Raw genomic sequence first — 20639 nt, 5'->3', positions numbered from 1 at the left:
CTTTATTTAATTAGTTTTGATGTTCATAAACGAATTCATCCTGAAAATAAAGATTATTGTAGTAAAATAATGGTGTGTTCAAAACTTCCCCACGTAAGTTCAAATCTATCCCATTCTTATTTCAATCTACCCCCCCCAAGGGGGTACATTTGAACGACACCCCCTATGCCTTTGCATACAATGACAAGTTCAAACAAAGTCTTCCATTTTATGGCAAATGTAGTATATATTACATTTAGCATGGGCTTCAATTCTATAAGGAAATTTACTGAGCGTTTGGAAGCAAAAACGAATATCCGAAAACAGATGTTCAAATGTACCCCCCTCTCCCCTATACGTCACTATGATTGACAGCGATAGTTCTGGAAAAAATGTATGATTCTAATGACCTTTCGATTACAGTTAACCTTTAGAGTTATATCGCATATGCTGTGTGAAAACTAATTTTATTCAAATTTTAAAATACGTTAAATTTAACTCAGGCCCGTGATCGAAGAAGCTGTATCCATGCCACTTTAATTTAACAATTAAATTTTGTCGACTTGCAGATGTTTCGTTAATAGTAACTGGTATTGACAACTCCCCCACCTCAACATTTGTATGATTATCACTTTCGAAATTTTGTTCAAAAATCGAAAGAAGCTTTTTAGAACCTTCGCTTACCTCTCATCTTCTTTCAAGTTTCGTAGATTTTTCCAATAAAATGCTCCGTTTTTTTTTTTTTTTTTTTTTTTTTATCGTCGGCCATTATTACATAAAAAAACAAAGTACAATTAAAAGTGAAAACACACTTCATTATAAATAGGAAAACGACTCAGGATAGAAAGAAAACTGTTGACGAATGACAAATTGACTAATAGACAGTAACAAAGTGAGCATTAGGTAGTGGGCAGCGATTTTAAGCCAGTGATATTAGGAAGTTAAAATGTCCCTCAGAAATAATCAAAAATTCTATTTGTCCCGCCCATCTTTTCTTAGTATTCCGCCCCTCCCTCCCTGTACCAATGAACAACAAAAGCCTAGTCGCTTGAACTTCGATAACGTGCATTTAATTTATGCTGACCTTTCTCAACCCTTCACTGTGGTCATTAAACCGAAGCATTATGCGTGGATACTGTTGACAACGCGGAGCACAGCATTCTTGAAGACCTTTCTTTCTACTGTGATAATACCACCCAATCCATAAGCAAACATGCAATTGACTTCTTTTTGTTTGTTGATCCATTCCGATTTCAAAGACATATGTATTTTGTCGCGGAAGGGTTGTTAGGAGAGAATAAAGAGTATGTTACATTTGTATTTTGTGCATATGGAGGAATTGTGTAAAGAATGCAACTGCCTTTAGTCGTACTGCCGTAGTGCTTAATATAACGTCTATTGAAAACCTAAATTTCCCTACATTTTATCTGATATTCGTAAAATCTCAATTTCTCCATCTTTAAAAAATCTTTCCTAAATCTCCCTGTGAGTGTGGCATTGGTGTCAATTGATGTACGAGTCCACTTCAATTATAAAGGGGTGTTTTGCAGCCAACTACGTAAAGATTAGACTTCATTGTCCTTTTGATGTATCTGTCTCACTCTGTACAAAATTTATTTGAAGCTATTTAGACTGTCATATTGGTAGTATTTATTTATTGTATCAAGGATGCTCTAGACACTCAAGACCAAAAGGAACAAAAGAGTGTCCATTAGTTATAATAATACAAAGCACTGCACTCTATATTTTGTCGAAGATTTGACAGTGCATACAAAACACTGTTTTTATACATAAACTTTTCATTCTTGAATCGGCTGTAAAATAAGGCGCCCCCAACAACTTCTATCAGAACTTAGGGGGAGGCAATGCCCCCTTGCCCCCCTGTCTTGTTACGCCACTGATTCAGTTACACTTACCTTACCATACATCCTAAAGCTTTGATACTGGTTTCTACAACGTGACTGTACTTACTCGAAATTTTATATATATATACAAATGTAAATAAGAACTAAAACCACATTTTTAAATCGTATCTTCATTTATTTTACGAGCGGTAACAAGACAATGTATTCAATAATACTCGTGAACAAGTTCACAATTATATACAATTGCAAATGTACTGTATTCACCATTTTTCTTGTGCACAAAGTACTCTTCAACTATTAAAAAAAAATCACAAAATACACATAAATATCACTGCCACTCTCTCAGTTCATTGCATTTTTTCTTTTGTTTTATGGTTCTTAGGCATACAAAATAAAACGGGAGGGGGAGAGAATAATTACAAATCAGAGTCTTTTCGTTTCATTATTGCCTTGATATCTTCAGCATCTAATGTTTCGTACTTTAAAAGAGCTTCCGCTAACATTTTATGTTCCTTTGCATGTGCTTTTAGAATTGCCTTCGCCCGCTCGTAAGATTCCTGAAATAAAAGAAAATTTAAATAAAATATTTTCGAGGTATAGCACCGAGACTGCATTATTAGCATGCACTAGTAAAGTTAAAACACACACAACGCAACATGTACTTAAAAACAAATATTTGAATATCAATCAGTAGATCGAACACCTCACACAAACATACTCGTAAATTAGTTTCAAACTCTGCAGTATAACTAAAAAGGGTCATTTTGAGAATTCAAGCATGCAGAAGTAATTCTAGAACTCTTCAATGTGAACAATAATGTAAAAGTTTCTAGTATTCTATGTTTCAACAGCGGCAAATTGTAGTCTGCAATGTATCAATTTATCTGTCGATGCCGGGGCATCTTCTCTCCATCGTACCAAAGGAGCATAGCTCTTGCAGTAATCACATCGTGGTCTTATGGATACAACTAGAATCTTTGTAAGTAACGCCATAGCACACGGTGAGCAAATGCGAATACTCAGTAATTTTATCCGTAATACAAGTTTCTTCTTCACTGCTTGACAACCCATCACGTGACAGCAAATCTCCCCGCATCTAATACTAGTTACACTGAAGAAAATGTAACTTATCTGCCTACTATGTCATGTGACCACCGTTAGCCTGCAGAACAGCTCTGATTTGTCGTAGACTCGAGACATAGAAGTCATGAATGGTTTCTAAAGGAAAATTCTATCATTCCTTATACAGTGCAGCACTGTTTCGTCAGTGAGATTTGAGGTGGATACTTGTCTGGAGTTTTGAGATCCAGAACCACCTACAGGTATTCAATAATAATGAGGAATGGAGCTTGGGTGGCTGCGGAGGTGGTGTAGGTTGTTCCGGTGTTCACGAAACCATGATTTAACAGCTTCACCAGGTTTATTGTCACCTTGGAAAATTGTGTCATTGGATGGAAACTACATATGGTCCATATGAAACACGTAATTACCTAAAATGTCCAAATCACTGGCAGTAATGCGTTCTGTGACTGTAATCATATGATTTACCAAAAAATTATGGCCCACTGTATCACAAAACAGAGGAGACAAATCTGAGCATTAGCTTCTTTGAGCGCCTGACATATATAAATAGTCTGTAATTCGAAATACGGTGGAGGAGGACTCATCGGACCACATCACACTCTCCGATAACCAACGGTCCGCTCTGCATGTTCGCAGTATAATTTCGTTGTTGTTGATCAGTGATTTGGATACTGAAATCCAACCGCGAATATTTAAATACTGGACTGCATCAGACTGTGATTGTCGCAATAGACTGTTTCTACAGTAACTTATTCTACGGTCCTGCGTCGCAATTCTCTTGAATGTTCGGCGATTCCAGTAATTAAGGTCTCTCTTCTGTTGATTATCACTCTTCGTCGATTTCTTTTGACATGTCTTCTGTAGATCACCACCATCACAACAGATCTAATCACTGGTCAGTAGGTACACTGGGTCAACTAACTGCACACCACAATTTAAAGATTCTGAATTTAGCAGTTTCCCATTTTGCATTAACACAAGTGTGTCCACTTCAACACACGCCTTTGACCTACCCTGCCTGACGTACTACAGACAATTACGTGAACACACCTCTAACAATGGCCAAGCGCTGCACACCCATGCTTAATATTACCATCTCATATATCTTAGGAGTTGCGAACTGCGTATGTTTCCATTAGTTTGATAACAACAATATATATATATATATATATATATATATATATATATATATATATATATATATATATATATATACATCATGTATTATTCTGAACACGAGAAACCCTGGAGTGGGTGGTTCCTATTACTTTCGAAGCATTTCTGGCCACTCTGTCAAGGCTACCTTTTGCCTACTTTGAACCAATCTTGAAATAAGAGCATATCTGAGAATTCTGTTGTCATTGTAATATATATATATATATATATATATATACATATATCTTTCAATTGTAATTATTAATACAACTACAACACATGATTAGATTATTTCTGATGAAAAAATCCACTAAAGGTTAGTTTACTTTTGATGGTGACTTTTCTGAGAATTCCTTATAATTTTGTTTGTATTTCACACGTTTCTGTGATAACTGCAGAATAATATGATTTAAGAAACTGCAGTAAGAAAACTAAGTGCGGTGGACCGCATCTTTCTATTTCCATTGAATACTCATTAATGCATTAATACGTCTATGGCGTATGCAAACTACTGCTTGAATACGCCATAGACAACACGACTATTGATTCGAAATGTATCTATTCTAGTTTAATAACACTAGTTAACAAAGGTTTTGTTACATAAAAGGAAATACCTGTTCTTAAAGGAACTTCTTGCGCTGAATTCGAATATGCACTCGGTTTTTCTCCATCACGTACGATTTTCCCGTAACAGAGGGATTTTCGGGAAAATCCCTCAAAAATTTCCCTTTTCGTTTATTTTACACCCTAAGATCTTGTCCCCTTGCATATACTAACATAGAAATTATACCTAAGTATACTTTGATTCATATTTAACAAACCCTCCAAGTTTCGTAATAATCGCTTTATTCTTTCTAGAGAAATAAATATGTTTGTATGTATACTGTGTGTACTGTTTATTGCACCTTATAGTAATGCTTTCAGATCTCTTAAGTTGAGGTAAAACGTTTTGCTTTATTACCACAAACACATATATAAAATATAATACAATATAATTTACAAGTGTGACAATTTACAATAAACAATAATACAAATGTACCAAAAGGTCATGAAAAGACAATCAAAACTATCACAATATATGAAACTTTCATTGGGCTACAAAAACGTACACTACTTCCTTCTTTTGTAAGAAATGTTGCATTCTCTAACAAGACCCCAACAATAGTCCCCCATCATTGAAGGATCCCATCGTCCCTGGTACCTTTTCTCCATTGCCATTATATCTTGGTGGAATCTTTCCCCCTGTTCGTCGCTGAGAGCACCTAGGTTAGCAGGAAAGAAGCTGAGGTGGGAGAGCAAAAAGTGGATTTTTAAAGACATCCTACAACCCAACTCTTTGTATTTCTGTATCATGTCCTGTATGATTTCTTTTTAACTCTCAGCTTTGTTATTGCCCAGAAAGTTGCGCACAACACACTTAAATGCTGTCCAGGCAGCTAGCTCAGCACTGTTTAACTTGCTGTCAAAGCTATCATCAAGCATTAATTTCCTAATTTGGGGACCAATAAACACTCCCGCTGAAATCTTAGCATCACTCAGGTTAGGGAACTTATCTCGCAAATACTTGAAACCTTCACCAGATGTGTCCATGGCTTTGACAACGTTTTTCATAAGTCCTAACTTGATATAAAGTGGCGGTAGTAATATCTTATTAGGGTCTACCAAAGGAGCGTATTTGACGTTGCATTCTCCAGGTACGTAATTCACTCTAGGTTCCCATTCCTTCACTCCATAATGTTTGTCATCAGCTCGGCTATCCCATAAACATAAAAAACATTGGTACTTCGTGTAACCGCACTGCAGTCCTAATAAAATACCAACTACCTTGAGATCACAACATATTTGCCAACAATGGTCCTTGTAATTTATAAGATTTAGCAAAGTTGACATGGTGTCATAGGATTCCTTAATCTTCACTGAGTGCGCAAGTGGTATAGAAAGTTTTTTATTTCCATTATGTAAAAGGACAGCTTTAAGGCTGACCTTTGACGCGTCGATAAATAACCTCCATTCTTCTGGAACGTAAGGAATTCCTAGCTCCGCCATCAACCCATTTATATCCGTACATACGCACACATTATCTTGCATTGAGAAATAGTTTGAAAATTGAACATGCCTTTTCCTGTACACTGATATGTTCGTTTCTGCATCCAATAAGTTCCACTGCTGGAGCCTTGATCCCAGAAGTTCCGCCTCTTGTTTTGTCAGGTGCAAATCACGGACTAGGTCATTAAGTTCACATTGCCGGATGAAATGTGGCTTGCGAACACAGTCAGGGATGAACGTTGGATCTTTGGATGTACATGTTGATGTCGATGGTTCATCAAGGTCATGATCATCATCAGAGTCTTTTGGCCATATCTCTTCCCAGTTGGTAGGGGGCTCGGGAAGTGGAAGTTCATCCCGGTGCGGAATAGGTCTAATTGCGGATTTAACGTTGGGATAACTTATTGCGTATTTGCTTTTTTTTTAGAATGTCTCTTAACTACTGTGAGACAAAAATAACAATCATCCAGATGGTTGGTGGGTTCTCTCCACACCATTGGTACAGCAAATTTCATGAACCTCCGTTTCCTTTTGGCCCATGCAAGTAAAGTGACGTAGCACGACGCACAAATTATGTTGGGTGCCCAAGTTTTGTCCTGATCTCCCACCGACATCCGAAATATATATAATATGCTAGTTTCACCGATGGCGTAATGGATCTACACTGTCCTTTAACTACAAACTGGCAACACACATAACAAAAACTATTTGGTGAGTTAACACACGAACGCCGTCCTCTTGACGCCATTGTACTGATCACAAACTAAACTTCTGGTCTTAGTTGGGTATAATGCCGTTAAGATCAAACATGAAAGCACTCTTAGCAGCAAAGACAACTTTGAAAGTGAAGTAGTGTTAAACCACACGTCAATATAAAAATGCACAAAACTCCCTCACCAGGTGTCAAGAACACAAGAATGAAAGAAATGCGCGGGGGGAGGGGGAGAAACGATACCGTAGTGGAAAATTCAGACTGCATTAGTTCATTGTTGTCAACAATGAGTCTGGATTCCATTCTTTCTTTCTTTTGCATTCTGTTACATTTGATAACAAATATTGATAACCATTTCATGAACAAAACGAAAAAACTTGGAGAATTGTATATATATGTATTAAGATATACATATACTGTACGTTTAAAAAAAATATACGTTGGAAGTACATTCTATTTTTATACACGTTTCTAATTTACAGAGAGCAATACAAGTGTGTTGTTGACTATTGTAAATATTCATTTTTACGTCTGTGTTTGTAGTAATAAAGCAAATCGTTTTTACTCCAACTCAGGAGATCTGAAAGCATTACTATCAGGTGCAATAAACAGTGCACACAGTATACATACAAATATATTTATTTCTCTAGAAAGAACAAAGCGATTTTTACGAAACTTTTAAGGTTTATTAAATATAAATCAAGGTATACTTAGGTATAATTTCTATGTTACTATATGTAAGGGGACAGGAGCTAGGGGAATAAAATATCTGAAAAAGGGAAATTTTTGAGGGAATTTCCCGAAAATCCCTCTGTTACGGGAAAACTGTACGTGATGGAGAGATACCGAGTGCATATTTGAATTCAGCGCAAAAAGTTCCTTTAAGATCAGGTGATTTTTCTCATGTAACAAACAAAAAGTTTAAATTTGTTAACTAGTTCTGTTCGACTGTTTAAATTAATATTTTTACAAATCTGTTTATATATATATATATATATATATATATATATATATATATATATATATATATATATATATATATATATATATATATATATATATAGCCATCCCATATGACAATTTAAAAAACTGAAAGAAAGATGGAAAGAAAGCAAAAAGAAAAACTATAGACTTATAAAAACACAAGTTTACCTTAAGCTATATGATTATTTTTGATTTGAAAATTTAAGACTACGGCTGTATTATGTATTACCTTCTAAATTCTATGATTTAATTGTGATTTATAAGATCAGCAATATGTACATAAATTCACCTCGGAAAGGATTTATCACAGATGGAATGCATTTGTTATCTTCCTCTTACCTGCATAATGCGTTTAATTTCTTGATCTATCATCTCGCTCGTAGTTGGGCTGAGTTCATTGACGATTACGAGCGACTTGCTGTTGTCTTCAATCGTCCTTAATCCAACTTTTTCTGACATTCCCCACTCTTTTACCATATGTACAGCCAAAGCAGTAGCTTGCTAGAAAGAAAGAACACCCGTGGATTTGTACCTAAAGTACTGGCAAGATAGTTAAAACAGACATGTTATTAAACAACATTGACAATCATACTAACGTCTTCAAGGTAACTCTCGCGTTCTTCTGTAGTGCTTCTCAAATGCATGTATGCCATTCGTGAGGTTGTTTTTGTTGATTTCAGCGATGTACTGCCCCATAACATGCAACAAAACCGGGAGATATGGAAATCTGGTGCCTCGAAAAGACTTTTCCAACTGTGGAAATAGATGGAGCTCACGTCTGCTAAGTATAGTGGAATTCCCAAGGACTTATCAAAACCACCTAGCTACGAATTAGATCACTATACCTGCCACGTTGTAGTTCTTCCTTCAGGATGTGTAACTTTTACGGATAATTCTTTGACAGTCCATTGACGATTAATTTCAAGGAAATCTTGCACGAACTCCCACTTGCTCCTCCATAAAAGACGGAACGGACCCAATATGCTGACTTCTCCCGACCCGAATGAAATGTCCTGACTCATCATGCAGCCGTCCGATTAGTAGCACATCATTGTCACATGCTTCCTGCAAACTTTCATGATGCTGGTGTGCATTTTCGCTACGGACCACTTGGATTTTTACTCCCAGAAACGCTGTTCAAATTTCGTAATAATGTTTTAGGGCCCCTCTGACAACACTAGCCACTTCAACCAAGCACAACATAACATTTGGTACTTCACATTTCGACAAAAGTTTGAACTATCAATTTCCAGACTTCTCGCGCACAATCATATGTATACTCATTTCTCAACACAGTTGCCAGTACATTAGAACCCCCTTGCATTCGTTAAGTTACTCTGTTATTAGCTATATTGTTAGCTTATTGAACGATTTAAATATTTCATAGCTGATTAGGATAACAGGAATAATTTGTCTATACGTAATAATTTCCATCAATAAATGATTTACTAGAGTCTGTGGAGAGAAAACCTTAATCTATAACTACTCTGATTATAATAAGAGAAACACCATCAAAAACCTTACTTAATGTCAGATGGATAAGCAAACCTTTGTTTGTAAAAACAAATCTTTATATAGGAAACAAAATACAAGAGCGAATGACATGCAATGCTATTTACATTACGATAAACTTCAAGGTGATATATATATATATATATAAAAAAATAATAATAAGTACAGGATGTGTATTTTGCAATGCAAAAAGAGGATTCCAATGTATGTTTAAATTTTACTATTTCAGATAATTTCGGTTTCATTTCACATCTAATTTTTTGTTCTTTCAAATATGGTACTGAATTGTTACTGAAATGTATGTCTTATATTTGTATTATATATTGAACAAGTGAGTATGATTTCACAGTGTGAAACTAAGCGAATTCAATACTCAAACTTGAAGTAGTGTATCTATAAGTACTGGTTGCAATAGAGTAATAATAAGATCAAAGAACCTATTCTTCGGACACTTAATCGATATCAAAAAGTCATTACTGTTTGTTTTTTTTCTATGACGACAAAACTTGAAAGCAAAAAACGTTTATTTCAACCACTTCCGGTTTCAACAGAGGGTTAAGGGAGGAGATTGAAGCTATTTTTGGGACTCTAAATCGATTATTAAAAAAACTCGATACCTCTTACAGTGTTTGCTCTATCAAAATCTGAAACCAGCAGTACTGCTAAATTCAACCATTTTCGGTTTCGATATAGTGTTACGGATTGTGATGATATATATACACATGCGAAACGCTATATCGACTGCAAGAATAGTTTGTCGGTATCTATTACCATTTTTGTTCTATGATGATAAATTTTAAAACTGGAAAAATGTTAATTTGAATTACTTCTGGTTTGAACATAATTAACGGGAAAGATGGAACCTATTCTCAGCAAGTTGAATCGATTGCAAACAAATTTCATCTCGATATCTCTTACCATTTTTGCTAAATACAAATCAGTATTGAAACCGGGAGTAATAGTAAATTCAAACCACTACCGGTTTCGCAAACACCGCATCTTGATAGTATTTACAGATTTTTTTCCTTTACAGAATTCAGTATAGAAACTGAAAGTAATAGTAAATTCGAACCACTTCCGGTTTTGGTAGTGTTATGGATAGTCTTATGTTCTCCCAAGACGCTGAATCGTTTGGAAAAGACTGCTTCTCGGTATCTTTTACCATTTTTGCTCTGATATCTATCGGCAGACGGACGGGGAAAGGCGTTCTATAGGACTTCTGACACTTATGCACAGCGAAGTTTGCGAGTCTAAAATGATGGAAGTATGGATTTTGATGGAACAGCTTCATTCATCAGTAATTCTATTTGTTTAAAATCTGAGGTTAGGGACGATTGATATAGAGTAGATACAAGCTACTGTTCATTATATTGTTCACTGCCGTTGTTATGCGTATGGGACTTAGGCTGCGAGTCACCTTTCTTCTGATTATTTTGTATTATATTGTCGATTTCCTTTCTTTGATGTAACATAGCCATCGTCGTCGTCTTCTATATTAGCACTTTTGTTGTCAATACCTTGCGAAGTAGGAAGACACTGTATCGCCTACTCATAGATTTTTTCTAACATTCTACATTGCACGGTTTTGCTCTGTAAGCGAAAGCAGATGACGACGAATAACAATGATATGAATGGTGAAAAGATAATATACAACAGCCGTGTCCTGAGTGAGAAATGAAGGCACGAGAGACATCTTACAACTGCGCATTATGTTTTAGACCGCTCCATTAAGCAAGCTAGATTGATTAATGCTCTTTATTCTTTCCCTGATAAAGTGGCCGTATAGAGTTTGTTTATATATATGGATGATTCCACGAAAAAGGGAAATTTTCACTTGGAAAATTTTTGTTCCGTTGATGGTCGCCTATTTCAATAAAAATATCACATGCACTTACTACTACTAAGTACATGTTAATTAGGTGTTCAGCAGAGCTGAATCGTTATTGGTGTAGTAAATAAAAAATAATAAACTTTTCAGCACCCACGGAGTTGAGACCATAGGTCACGGAGTTGAGATTAGTTAACACGGAGTTAAAAATTGCTGTGGAGTTGAGAAACGTGATACATCTGGGTGATAAGTTTTGGTTTATAAGTGATTAAGCTTATAATTTACATAAAAATTTAAATAATTTTCCAATAGTTTTGGTAAGTTAGAATTATTCTCCTTATATTCACCTTATGAATTATTATCCTATATATATGAATATGCGACGTAAATAAGAAAAAAAGAAATACACATACACTTATCGAATATTGAAAAATTATTGCGCTTTCAATATGTTGACTATCATATGGAGAGGACAAACTTTTTACATAAGCTTACGAAACAGACGAAGTAGTCACTAAACCTGTCTATTGTCTACTTCATTTGTTTTCTGAGCTTATGTAAACCGTTTGTCTTCTCTGTGTGATCAAGTCCACATGTCGAAAGTGCAATACTTTTTCAGCATTTGGTAAGTGTATTTGTACCGTATATTTGGTATATATACAAGGTGTTTCAAAACAATACACACATCGTTTGGGAGCTGATTTCTGACACCAAGATAAGACGAAAAGTATAGACAACTGGATGCACAAATGCTTCCTTTCGGAGTTATAGGCTGCCGAAAACATGAAAAAAATGAACTTTAAAGGTCCATAGCTCCAAAACTATGAGATCTGCCGTAGTCGGGTCACGACTTCACTTAGGAACTAATATGTGCACTATCCAAAAATATGTTTCAGAATCCTGAGGTACTCACGAAGCAATTTTTATAGAGAGAGTTTGGTTACGGGCGTATAATCTGAAGTACTCACCAACTACTTCTATAAAAGTTGTTGTGGAAGTACCGCAAGATTCTGAAACATGGATATTTGGATAGCGCACATACTAATTCCTAAGTGAAGTCTGACCCGACTACGGTAGGTCCCATAGTTTTATGCTATGGATCTTCACCTTCAAAGTTAATTTTTTTTCATGTTTTCGGCAGCCTATAACTGCGAAAGGAAGCATTTGTGCACCCAGATTGGTCTATACTTTTTATCTTATCTTGGTATTAGGAATCACCTCCCGAACGTTGTCGGTATTGTTTGAAACGCCCTGTATAATGCACACTAAATGACAGTGTAAGGCACTCATCATTTCTGTTTTCTTTGGATAATTCGATGTTCTTTGTTAAGTAGCCCTCATTTTCCACTCCAATGAAGGAAATGTCTTGAGGAAACAGGGAAGGGCTGTTCTAGTCTACACAGAATGACAACTGCCAACGCTTTTTAAACGTCAGGTTTAGTAGGCCAGGAGAAATTCCTCCCGATCCGCGTCATAAAATTGGCTGTCCGCATATTGCCTTCAGACTCTTCGACAATCTCTGAAAAGAAAACAATTAGTTGATCATAAGATTCAGACGTCAATAGATTAAAAACAGATACCATCCATCTTGACTTGACTGAAGTTTTACCTCCGGCTACCTGTCAGCCCCAAATCTGAACTTCCGCGAAACACTCCTTAAATGGGCTAGGACCCTCCAGCCGGTCTTTGAGTGTGAATGACACGTGGTCAGCGTGTCGGCTCCTACGACTGTTGCGATGGTCTGCGCGATCAGGTTTCAGTACATCTCTACTCAAATGAGTTTTTTAATTGCCTTACTGTGCGAGGTAAACACCATTAATTTTTGAGCTTCCACCGGGAAACAAACCCAGAACCACGCACGAAAGGCGAGCATACCAGTCACTAGACCATAAACGAGCTTTATTTCTATCAATATATTGAAAGAACAAATATTTGGAAGAGCATGAGCATAACAAACACTACAGGATTATCAACTCCGTGACTTGTCTCAACACCGTGGATTCCTTAGTTTTCAGATGGACATGGAGTTGAGAAAATCGAATATAATTTATTTTTACCGGCCCACTTTTTAACCAGTACATGTGAGTAATTGTGTACGAATTTTCTACGTTAAGGCGTAGGTTCCTCAAGGGAAAGAAGGTATATACCATACAAATATATTCAGTAATAAATACCATGGTGTTGAGAATCAATTAATATACGCACCTGCTTTCCACACACAAAAATATTTTTCCTATAGCTTTTAACACATGCACACAACTTTTTCTGTTCTTCAGTCACACATGTCTGCCTTGTCTTCTTGTGGGTGTTGCCAATGTGGACGACCATGCTATCTGTTGAGAGCAATGATAATTTTTTCTATTGCCATGGAGTTGAGACGAAATAGAGGTGACAGAAACGAAGCATAGTCAAGCTTTCCAAAATAATCGTTATAAAGATTTACTTTCCACAAAACCGAAACATTGAAGTGTTCTCTTCCATTTAATTATCATTAAATGATGTTTGATTTGCGACTTCAGTTGTAATTTATTGATTAAAATCAGTCAACTGTAGTCTGTGACAGCCCACGGTGTTGAGAAATTGGGTAATAATTATTTTTTTACGTATGTTTCGTGTTATATTTGCAAACTGTTATACATGGCATACCTACTTTGTGACGGTTACTACCAAACAAAATAAAAATGATGTGATTCTTTCTAGTAGTAGTTTGAAGAAATGCCCGTGACAGAAAATTTCCCTTTTTCGTGGAATCACCCATATACGTAAAAATGGTTATCAAAATAAAGGGGACACGTGAAGAAAATGTAACCTATATCTAAATAATGCAGCGTGAGACAATTGTTACCCTGCAGAACAGCTCTGATTCGTTGTAGAATGGAGTGGAGGCATATTAAGTCATGAATTATTTCGAAAGCAATACTGTAACTATCCTCAGACAGTGCAACGAGGATGGAGAAAGGATCTGCTACACAATCTGAACTTCAGAACTTATTACATGGATTCAATAATATTTAAGTCTAGGGATTGTGCGAATCAAGAAAGGTGTTCCGCTCGTGTTCATGAAACCATGCTTAACAACTCGGAACAGATGGTGCACTGTCATCTTGGAAAACTAAGTCATTGGATGCAGACATCTGGACTACAGAATACACATGCTGACCTATAATGTTCACAATCACTGGCCGTAACGTATTGTGAGTTTAACCATAGGACCCACGGACTGTTAGGAAACTTCGGACCACAGCACCACAACGCCACCGGCATGTTTCACAGTGGGAAGGAAACAATTCAGATAAGTTTGTTTGGGCGTTCGCAAAACAAACACGGTCTATTGTTGAAAATAAGGTGAAAGAGGACTCATGGGACCATATAAAAAGTTTCCGCTCATCAATGATCCACTTTACATGCTCAGTTTTTTCCGAGCTTAATTATTGCTGGCAGTGGTAAGAACTTTGGTAACTGCAATTTCATCGAATAAATTCTGGTTATATAATTCGCATTGGGCTCTAATAGTTGCAATAAGTGCTCATTGAGTTTCGCAATCACTTCTGTCACATTCATTCTACGATCCTTGGAGATAATAATAATCAATGCTCGACGACCTTCGTCAATGAGGCTTCTCTTCCGCCAACTTCGCCAATCTTATTTTGCCATGAGTTCTGTAGGCACTCCTCACTACCTTGGACACTGTTCCTCATGACACACCCACCACCTTAAATATACTTGTGCCAACTGTGTACCCACGATTTGATTTCTATGAAATTTTAAGAGGTTTCCCATTTTGCATCACCACTGTCTGCCTGCTTCAACATACGTTTCTGTTCTACCCCTCCTGATACGTTTCTGCCTACTACAGATGATCACCTAACATACCACTAACAACGTTCAAGCGCTGTACCACATACTCAAGTATTGCCTCCCGGTGGGTGCTCACGCGGTTTGGATCCCACGTTAAGATGCAGACGCACAACTCTTATACCCTCGGCACTGAACAGAATACCAAACAAAATCAACTAACCAACAACGAAGTGTTACAACGTCACAATCTTTCGTGTTTTCATTATTATGTGTTTCCATCTGTAGGTATCAAACTATTCTATCTACTAGTTAAATAAACTAACATTGCTCATATAAGGCTATCTTTGACCAAATTGCTCACGTTGAACTGGGTGATATGTATTATTTTTGGCCTCGTGGACAGCAACTCAACGATTGGTTACTTCAAGGAGTTTTCCAGTCGTATAGGTGAGGTAAAGAGTTTTAAGAGAGCAACACTGGTTGTCTGTGTGTCATTTAAGAGATGTACATTTCTCTTACTTTCGCATACAATTCGAAATCTCATTAATATATAAGACTCTATTAAAAAACATATCCATTAGTGAATTCAGATATTTACCGCAATAAGAACTTGATCATATCTGTTATTTAAATTTATTTATAAAACACAACTACCAACACTTAATCACTAGTTGCATATGTAATAATTACCTTCAGATCACTGGATGCTCCGGAAGTGATTTTATCGGGGCCAAAAATCAGTTCCTCTGCTGCTCTTCCTCCCATCATAGTATCCATCATTGCCAACAGTTGAGACTTTGTAACATGGTAACGCTCCTTTTCAGGAATATATGCAGTCTGCACAAAAGAAATATTTATCACAATCTTTTCTATTCTTGTTTATATCTTTACATGCCAGATACTATAAGAAGGGCAGAAACGAATGCGGAAACGCAACTTCAATATGAAGAATTTACATTTTACATTCCTGTTTCAAATATTTTATGCAACCATTATGTCAACTTTGAGAATCTGAATGTTCAAAATATGTTAACAGTTCAATTTTACATACAAGCTCTCGGATTACTGAACTGAAAAACAGTAAATCGGAAATTAGAAATGAACGAATGTTTACAGCGGCTATACTTTACATCGTGAACAGCACTTTATTTTCGGGGAAGTAGAGGGTACTAAAGTTTCCTAAATATCTTTGTTTTCTGTAATACATAATAAAACTTTTTTCAGTGACCACCCCTCTTAACTACCCCTATTTTTTTATGAATCAATGTAAAATCTCGTTAGGTTAATGTATATTTTCAATCTCTATTCAACAATCATCCCAGGTTAATGTATATTTTCAATCTCTATTCAACAATCATCCCTCATTGTCAACACCTAATACTAAACTGAATTATGAGACTACTACTTAAAAATTTCTTCCTTATCCTCAGAAAACAAAAACAAGACAATGACTTAGTAAAGACAGATCAGTTTATGCTTGCCCGTATTTGTGACATTTCACATGCTTAAAGACTGACTTAAAAGAATCAATACCCAAGAAGTTAATACCATATAGTTGAAGGGGATAAACGTTGTCGAAGTTCTAATTCAGACCCTTCTTCGAAAAGAATACCTTAGCTACATTTACATTATTGTACATGTTTTGTGTCCTTAGCAATGACAATGCACTGGCCAAAAAAACTAACCCGTCTTACACGATCACCTCTCTTAATGATGAAATGAAATGAAATGAAATCTTTGAGTTTAACGTCCCACGGTTATGCCGGTTAGGCTAAAGGAGACGGTGATTATGAGAGATGAGTGAAATGGTGGAATGAAGAAAGTGAGAGGAAACGGGAGAACCCCGAGAAAACCCACGAGCACGGTGTTTGTCCACCACAAAGTTCACTTGGCGTGGGCTGGGATCGAACCCGAAACACCAGAGGTGAACGCTCTACCACTGAGCCACCGCGCCCCCCTCTTAATGATGAGTTCTGAGTGAAACCAGGGGTGATCGCTTAATAGAAGCTCCATTGTGTATACAGATTTTCAGGGCTTGTTTGGAGAGAGAGTAGGGTAATGCTATGGGCCTATTATTTTTACAATTTTTACGATAAATTGGGGGGAGGGAAGCACAGTGGTTGTAGTATAGCGCTTACCTCTGGTATGTGGGATCCCTGGTTCGATCGACGACCAAATAAGTTTGTGGTGGACAACTTGGTATCTGGGTTTTCTCGGGGTATTCCCGTTTCCTCTCACATTATCATTCCATCAATCCTTCCATAATCATTCACTTGCCTTAATCATCTTTGTTAGACTAACGAGCATTATCGTGGGGCGTTAACTGGAAGCTTTCATATCATTTTTGGCTACAAATTACAGTTCTGAGAATTATCTTTCTCTCTAAAATAGACGTTTGAATTAACATATAAGGAAAAAAACGGTATGTTGAAAATATGTAACATTTAATAACACAAGCCACCTTATTCTTACCTTATTCTTCTGGTGAATTCTTATTGTGTAAGTAATGATTTCATGTAATTTTAAAAATTTGTGTATAAATAGTAATACCTTACACTGCTTTTGTATTGATGCCGTCGAGTTGTGAGTTAGTGTGAGTAGTGATCAACATTTCAATAACTTATCTCTGGATTAAGTATATTTTCAGTGAAAAAAGGACTAAGATGAATAAAATGTGAAAATATTTGTGACGCCGAAGCTCTTTATTAACGTTTAGCTGTCGAAGGTAACAGGATTTATTGCCAAAATCATGCTAGAAATATAACAATTACATTACGATTCTCACGACTCAATTTTTCTTCAAGTACCAGACTATCTGTGTCAAAGTATAAGCCATTTTGCTTAGCAGTTAGTATGCCACTCTGATTCCTTTTGCTGTGGTGTTAGAGAAATCACAAGCCAGATCCACAAATTGATGGAAAAGAACCCAGGATGTGCCAGACAGTTGGGGATAACAAAAGAAAAGACTTTTTACAAAATCAATCAAAGATCGTATAATATAATCCTAGAGTATCCAATATACTTACGTGGCCTAGCGATGGCCCTCGTGGAATTATGGTAACTTTATGTAGTGGGTGAGAATCTTTGGTATAATAAGCAACTACCGCATGCCCACCTTCATGATATGCTGTTATGACGTTAGCTTCTTCATCTGGAATCCTAGACCTTCTTTCTGGACCTGTAAACACACAGAGCGAATTATTTCATTTTATCTCAATCAAGTTTTCACATTACTACATGTACTATTAGACAAGTAATATTTCATTTTAACATATGACTGCATTTAACATTATTATTTCCATTAAATTTCAATAAAATCTAGATAAAATAAAAGAGTTAGTTTTTCTGTGCGTCTGTGTGCGGCCTGGGGACCAGACGAGTGGGACAAGAGTTACCAAATTTGGATCACTAGTACCTTGGTTTAGCCCCCAGACCAAGACGAAACTTTTTTTTTTTTTTTTTTTCAAATTTTGAACCAGAGGGGCAGGAGTGATCTCAGGGGAGGCGTTTACCGGGACATATAAAAGTACTAGAAAATGACCGATATTAGTGTCAAATCCATAATTTTCGCGGTCGTTGAGATCAATGGTGATACTTCCATTTGCGATAACTTTCAAAGTCAGCTACTACTATTGTATGCGGGCTGGGTTCACCTGCGGGGGAGGGGATACCGAGACATGTAAAAGTAATATAAAATGTCCGATATTAGTGTCAAATCCATAGTTTCTTGGTCGCTGAGATGAATGGTGATACTCCACAGGCGTTAACTTCCAAATACAGCCCCCATCCGAAGAATGCGTAATAAGTTAATACTTTTCTTGAGTTACATTAAAAGATTTTATCCTTTCTGTTCTTATTTAGCTGATGTATGGATTCAATAGTTCAATGAAATGAATTGAAGGAAAACAACAACTTCGTAGGCTTCAAATTCATTGATGACTGCGCTGACTTTTTCTGGATAATGTAAATTTACATGTGTTATTGTTATAAAGCATTACAATATTTTATCGTAAAGCAGTGCTTCAACTTTTTAAATTTTTATTTATTAAATATTACTAATAAATGAAAATAAAGATTACTTTCTATTTCAAGCAGCTGCTTAATGTCGAATACTATGACCATTATATGACATTATTTCGACGTTAAAGTAATAACGTGTAAATCTGAAGTATATTTCCGTAAACATGACGGTAAATTTAAACAACATTTATGCTGAACACACTTGTCTGACTTGGAACATTTATATTGATCTATACAATGCAACAGTGCTGGTTTTCATGTATTAAAGAAACATTAAAACTGATGTTCAAATACAACTACATAACCTGTACAGCATATGTAGTCCAGAATTGAGTGATACTTTGGTAAGTAAAGATTAAATTTAATGATTTTTACAATTAGTTTACAAATTATTATTGATATTTGCTTTGATATTTTGTTTAAAACTCACCCATCAATACTTTATCCCGGGCGTTCTCTAAATATTTCATAGTTACTGCATCCGCGCCATCAATAGCTGCACGTAACGCTGCCTGGTTAACCATATTTTCAAGGTCAGCTCCTGTAAATCCAGTTGTTCCACGGGCCAACATATCCACATCTACATCACTTGACAAAAGAATTTTACCAAGATACAAATTCAGGATTTCTTTACGGCCAACGTAGTCAGGCGTTGGGACCTGAAATTAAAGTAGCATAATAATAATAATAATTCTCAATTATACGGTAGAACAGTTTTGAGATCTTACCAAAGCTATATCACAACTCAGACTCCGTGTCATCTTATTTTCAACTGTTTCCTGACGCACTTTACTGGGACAGTGAGTCTCTTCCCCTCAAACCTCATCATTTGGTATTGCACTTCACAGTATAGGCATCTTTCTACCATAATTCACATGGCATTCTTTTTTACTGATATTGGTCTTATATCTATATAATGGCTCTTGAACCGACAAAACCCGAAAATAGATAATACCCGTATTGCCAGTTAGAGCTAGTTTTATTAATACTAGTATTAACCAGGTAATATTAGAGCTCACTATTTGTGCGACAAAATTTTATTTTCACTAAATGTTTTCTGGTTAAAACAAGTTATGGCTAGTGAAAACTAGTAATGACTATAAATTTCTATTTCACAGTTAACAATATTTCAATCAGGATTTCTTGTTGCCAGCTTTACAAGTGAGAATGCACACTTAGTTGGCAACAATGAGGGAGAATACCGTTCGGTGTTTCGCCTGCCGCCTTCTATTGTGGGCTCCTTCTATTGTATTGCTTGCTGTTCTCTACTGGGGGTTCAATACTCGAAACTGAAAGACTGCAGACTCTTGATATTATTTTTACAGTGCGGTGAATCAAAGAATTGCCATTTACAATGCAGGAAAAGTCGCACAATTAAAAAGACACGTCCTGTTACCTGTATTGTTGTTACCTGAAACTGTGTTTCGTGTGGAAGATGGGAATTATACATTTACTTTTTCAGTGTTACTCGAAGCAAATGAACTTTCCTGTAACACTGAGCAAAACATGTACCATAACTTGAATATGATACCACTACCGAAATGAATTTGTAAACATTCCTTTCAGCGTGCACATATAAAGGAAAAACAATACATAAAAATCCGGGCTCCAGTGATAACAGATACAGTGCATAAGATATAAACTTACCTGCAGTACA

The 20639-nt window shown here is 36.2% G+C and overlaps 1 protein-coding gene across 3 annotated transcripts in view; it reads right to left on the bottom strand.

The window, feature by feature from the left end:
- Positions 1–1998: 1998 nt before the first annotated feature.
- Positions 1999–20639, bottom strand: part of YME1L (ATP-dependent zinc metalloprotease YME1L) — a 76224-nt gene continuing 57583 nt past the window's right edge. For all 3 annotated transcript variants that reach the window (XM_081735792.1, XM_081735793.1, XM_081735794.1), the window contains exons 11-15: positions 19413–19641; positions 17989–18140; positions 15653–15799; positions 8164–8325; positions 1999–2401 (exon numbers count right to left, since the gene is read on the bottom strand). In XM_081735792.1, the coding sequence (XP_081591918.1) occupies positions 2261–2401; positions 8164–8325; positions 15653–15799; positions 17989–18140; positions 19413–19641 (831 nt within the window). In that variant the 3' untranslated portion in view covers positions 1999–2260. The remainder of the gene's footprint in view (positions 2402–8163; positions 8326–15652; positions 15800–17988; positions 18141–19412; positions 19642–20639) is intronic.

This window comes from Thermobia domestica, chromosome 13 (genome assembly GCF_964235325.1).
Source record: "Thermobia domestica chromosome 13, izTheDome1.hap1.1, whole genome shotgun sequence".
In the NCBI taxonomy this organism is placed as follows: Eukaryota; Metazoa; Arthropoda; class Insecta; order Zygentoma; family Lepismatidae; genus Thermobia; species Thermobia domestica.
Note: the sequence above shows the minus strand (reverse complement) of the source record. Positions and strands in the feature narration are given on the sequence as shown.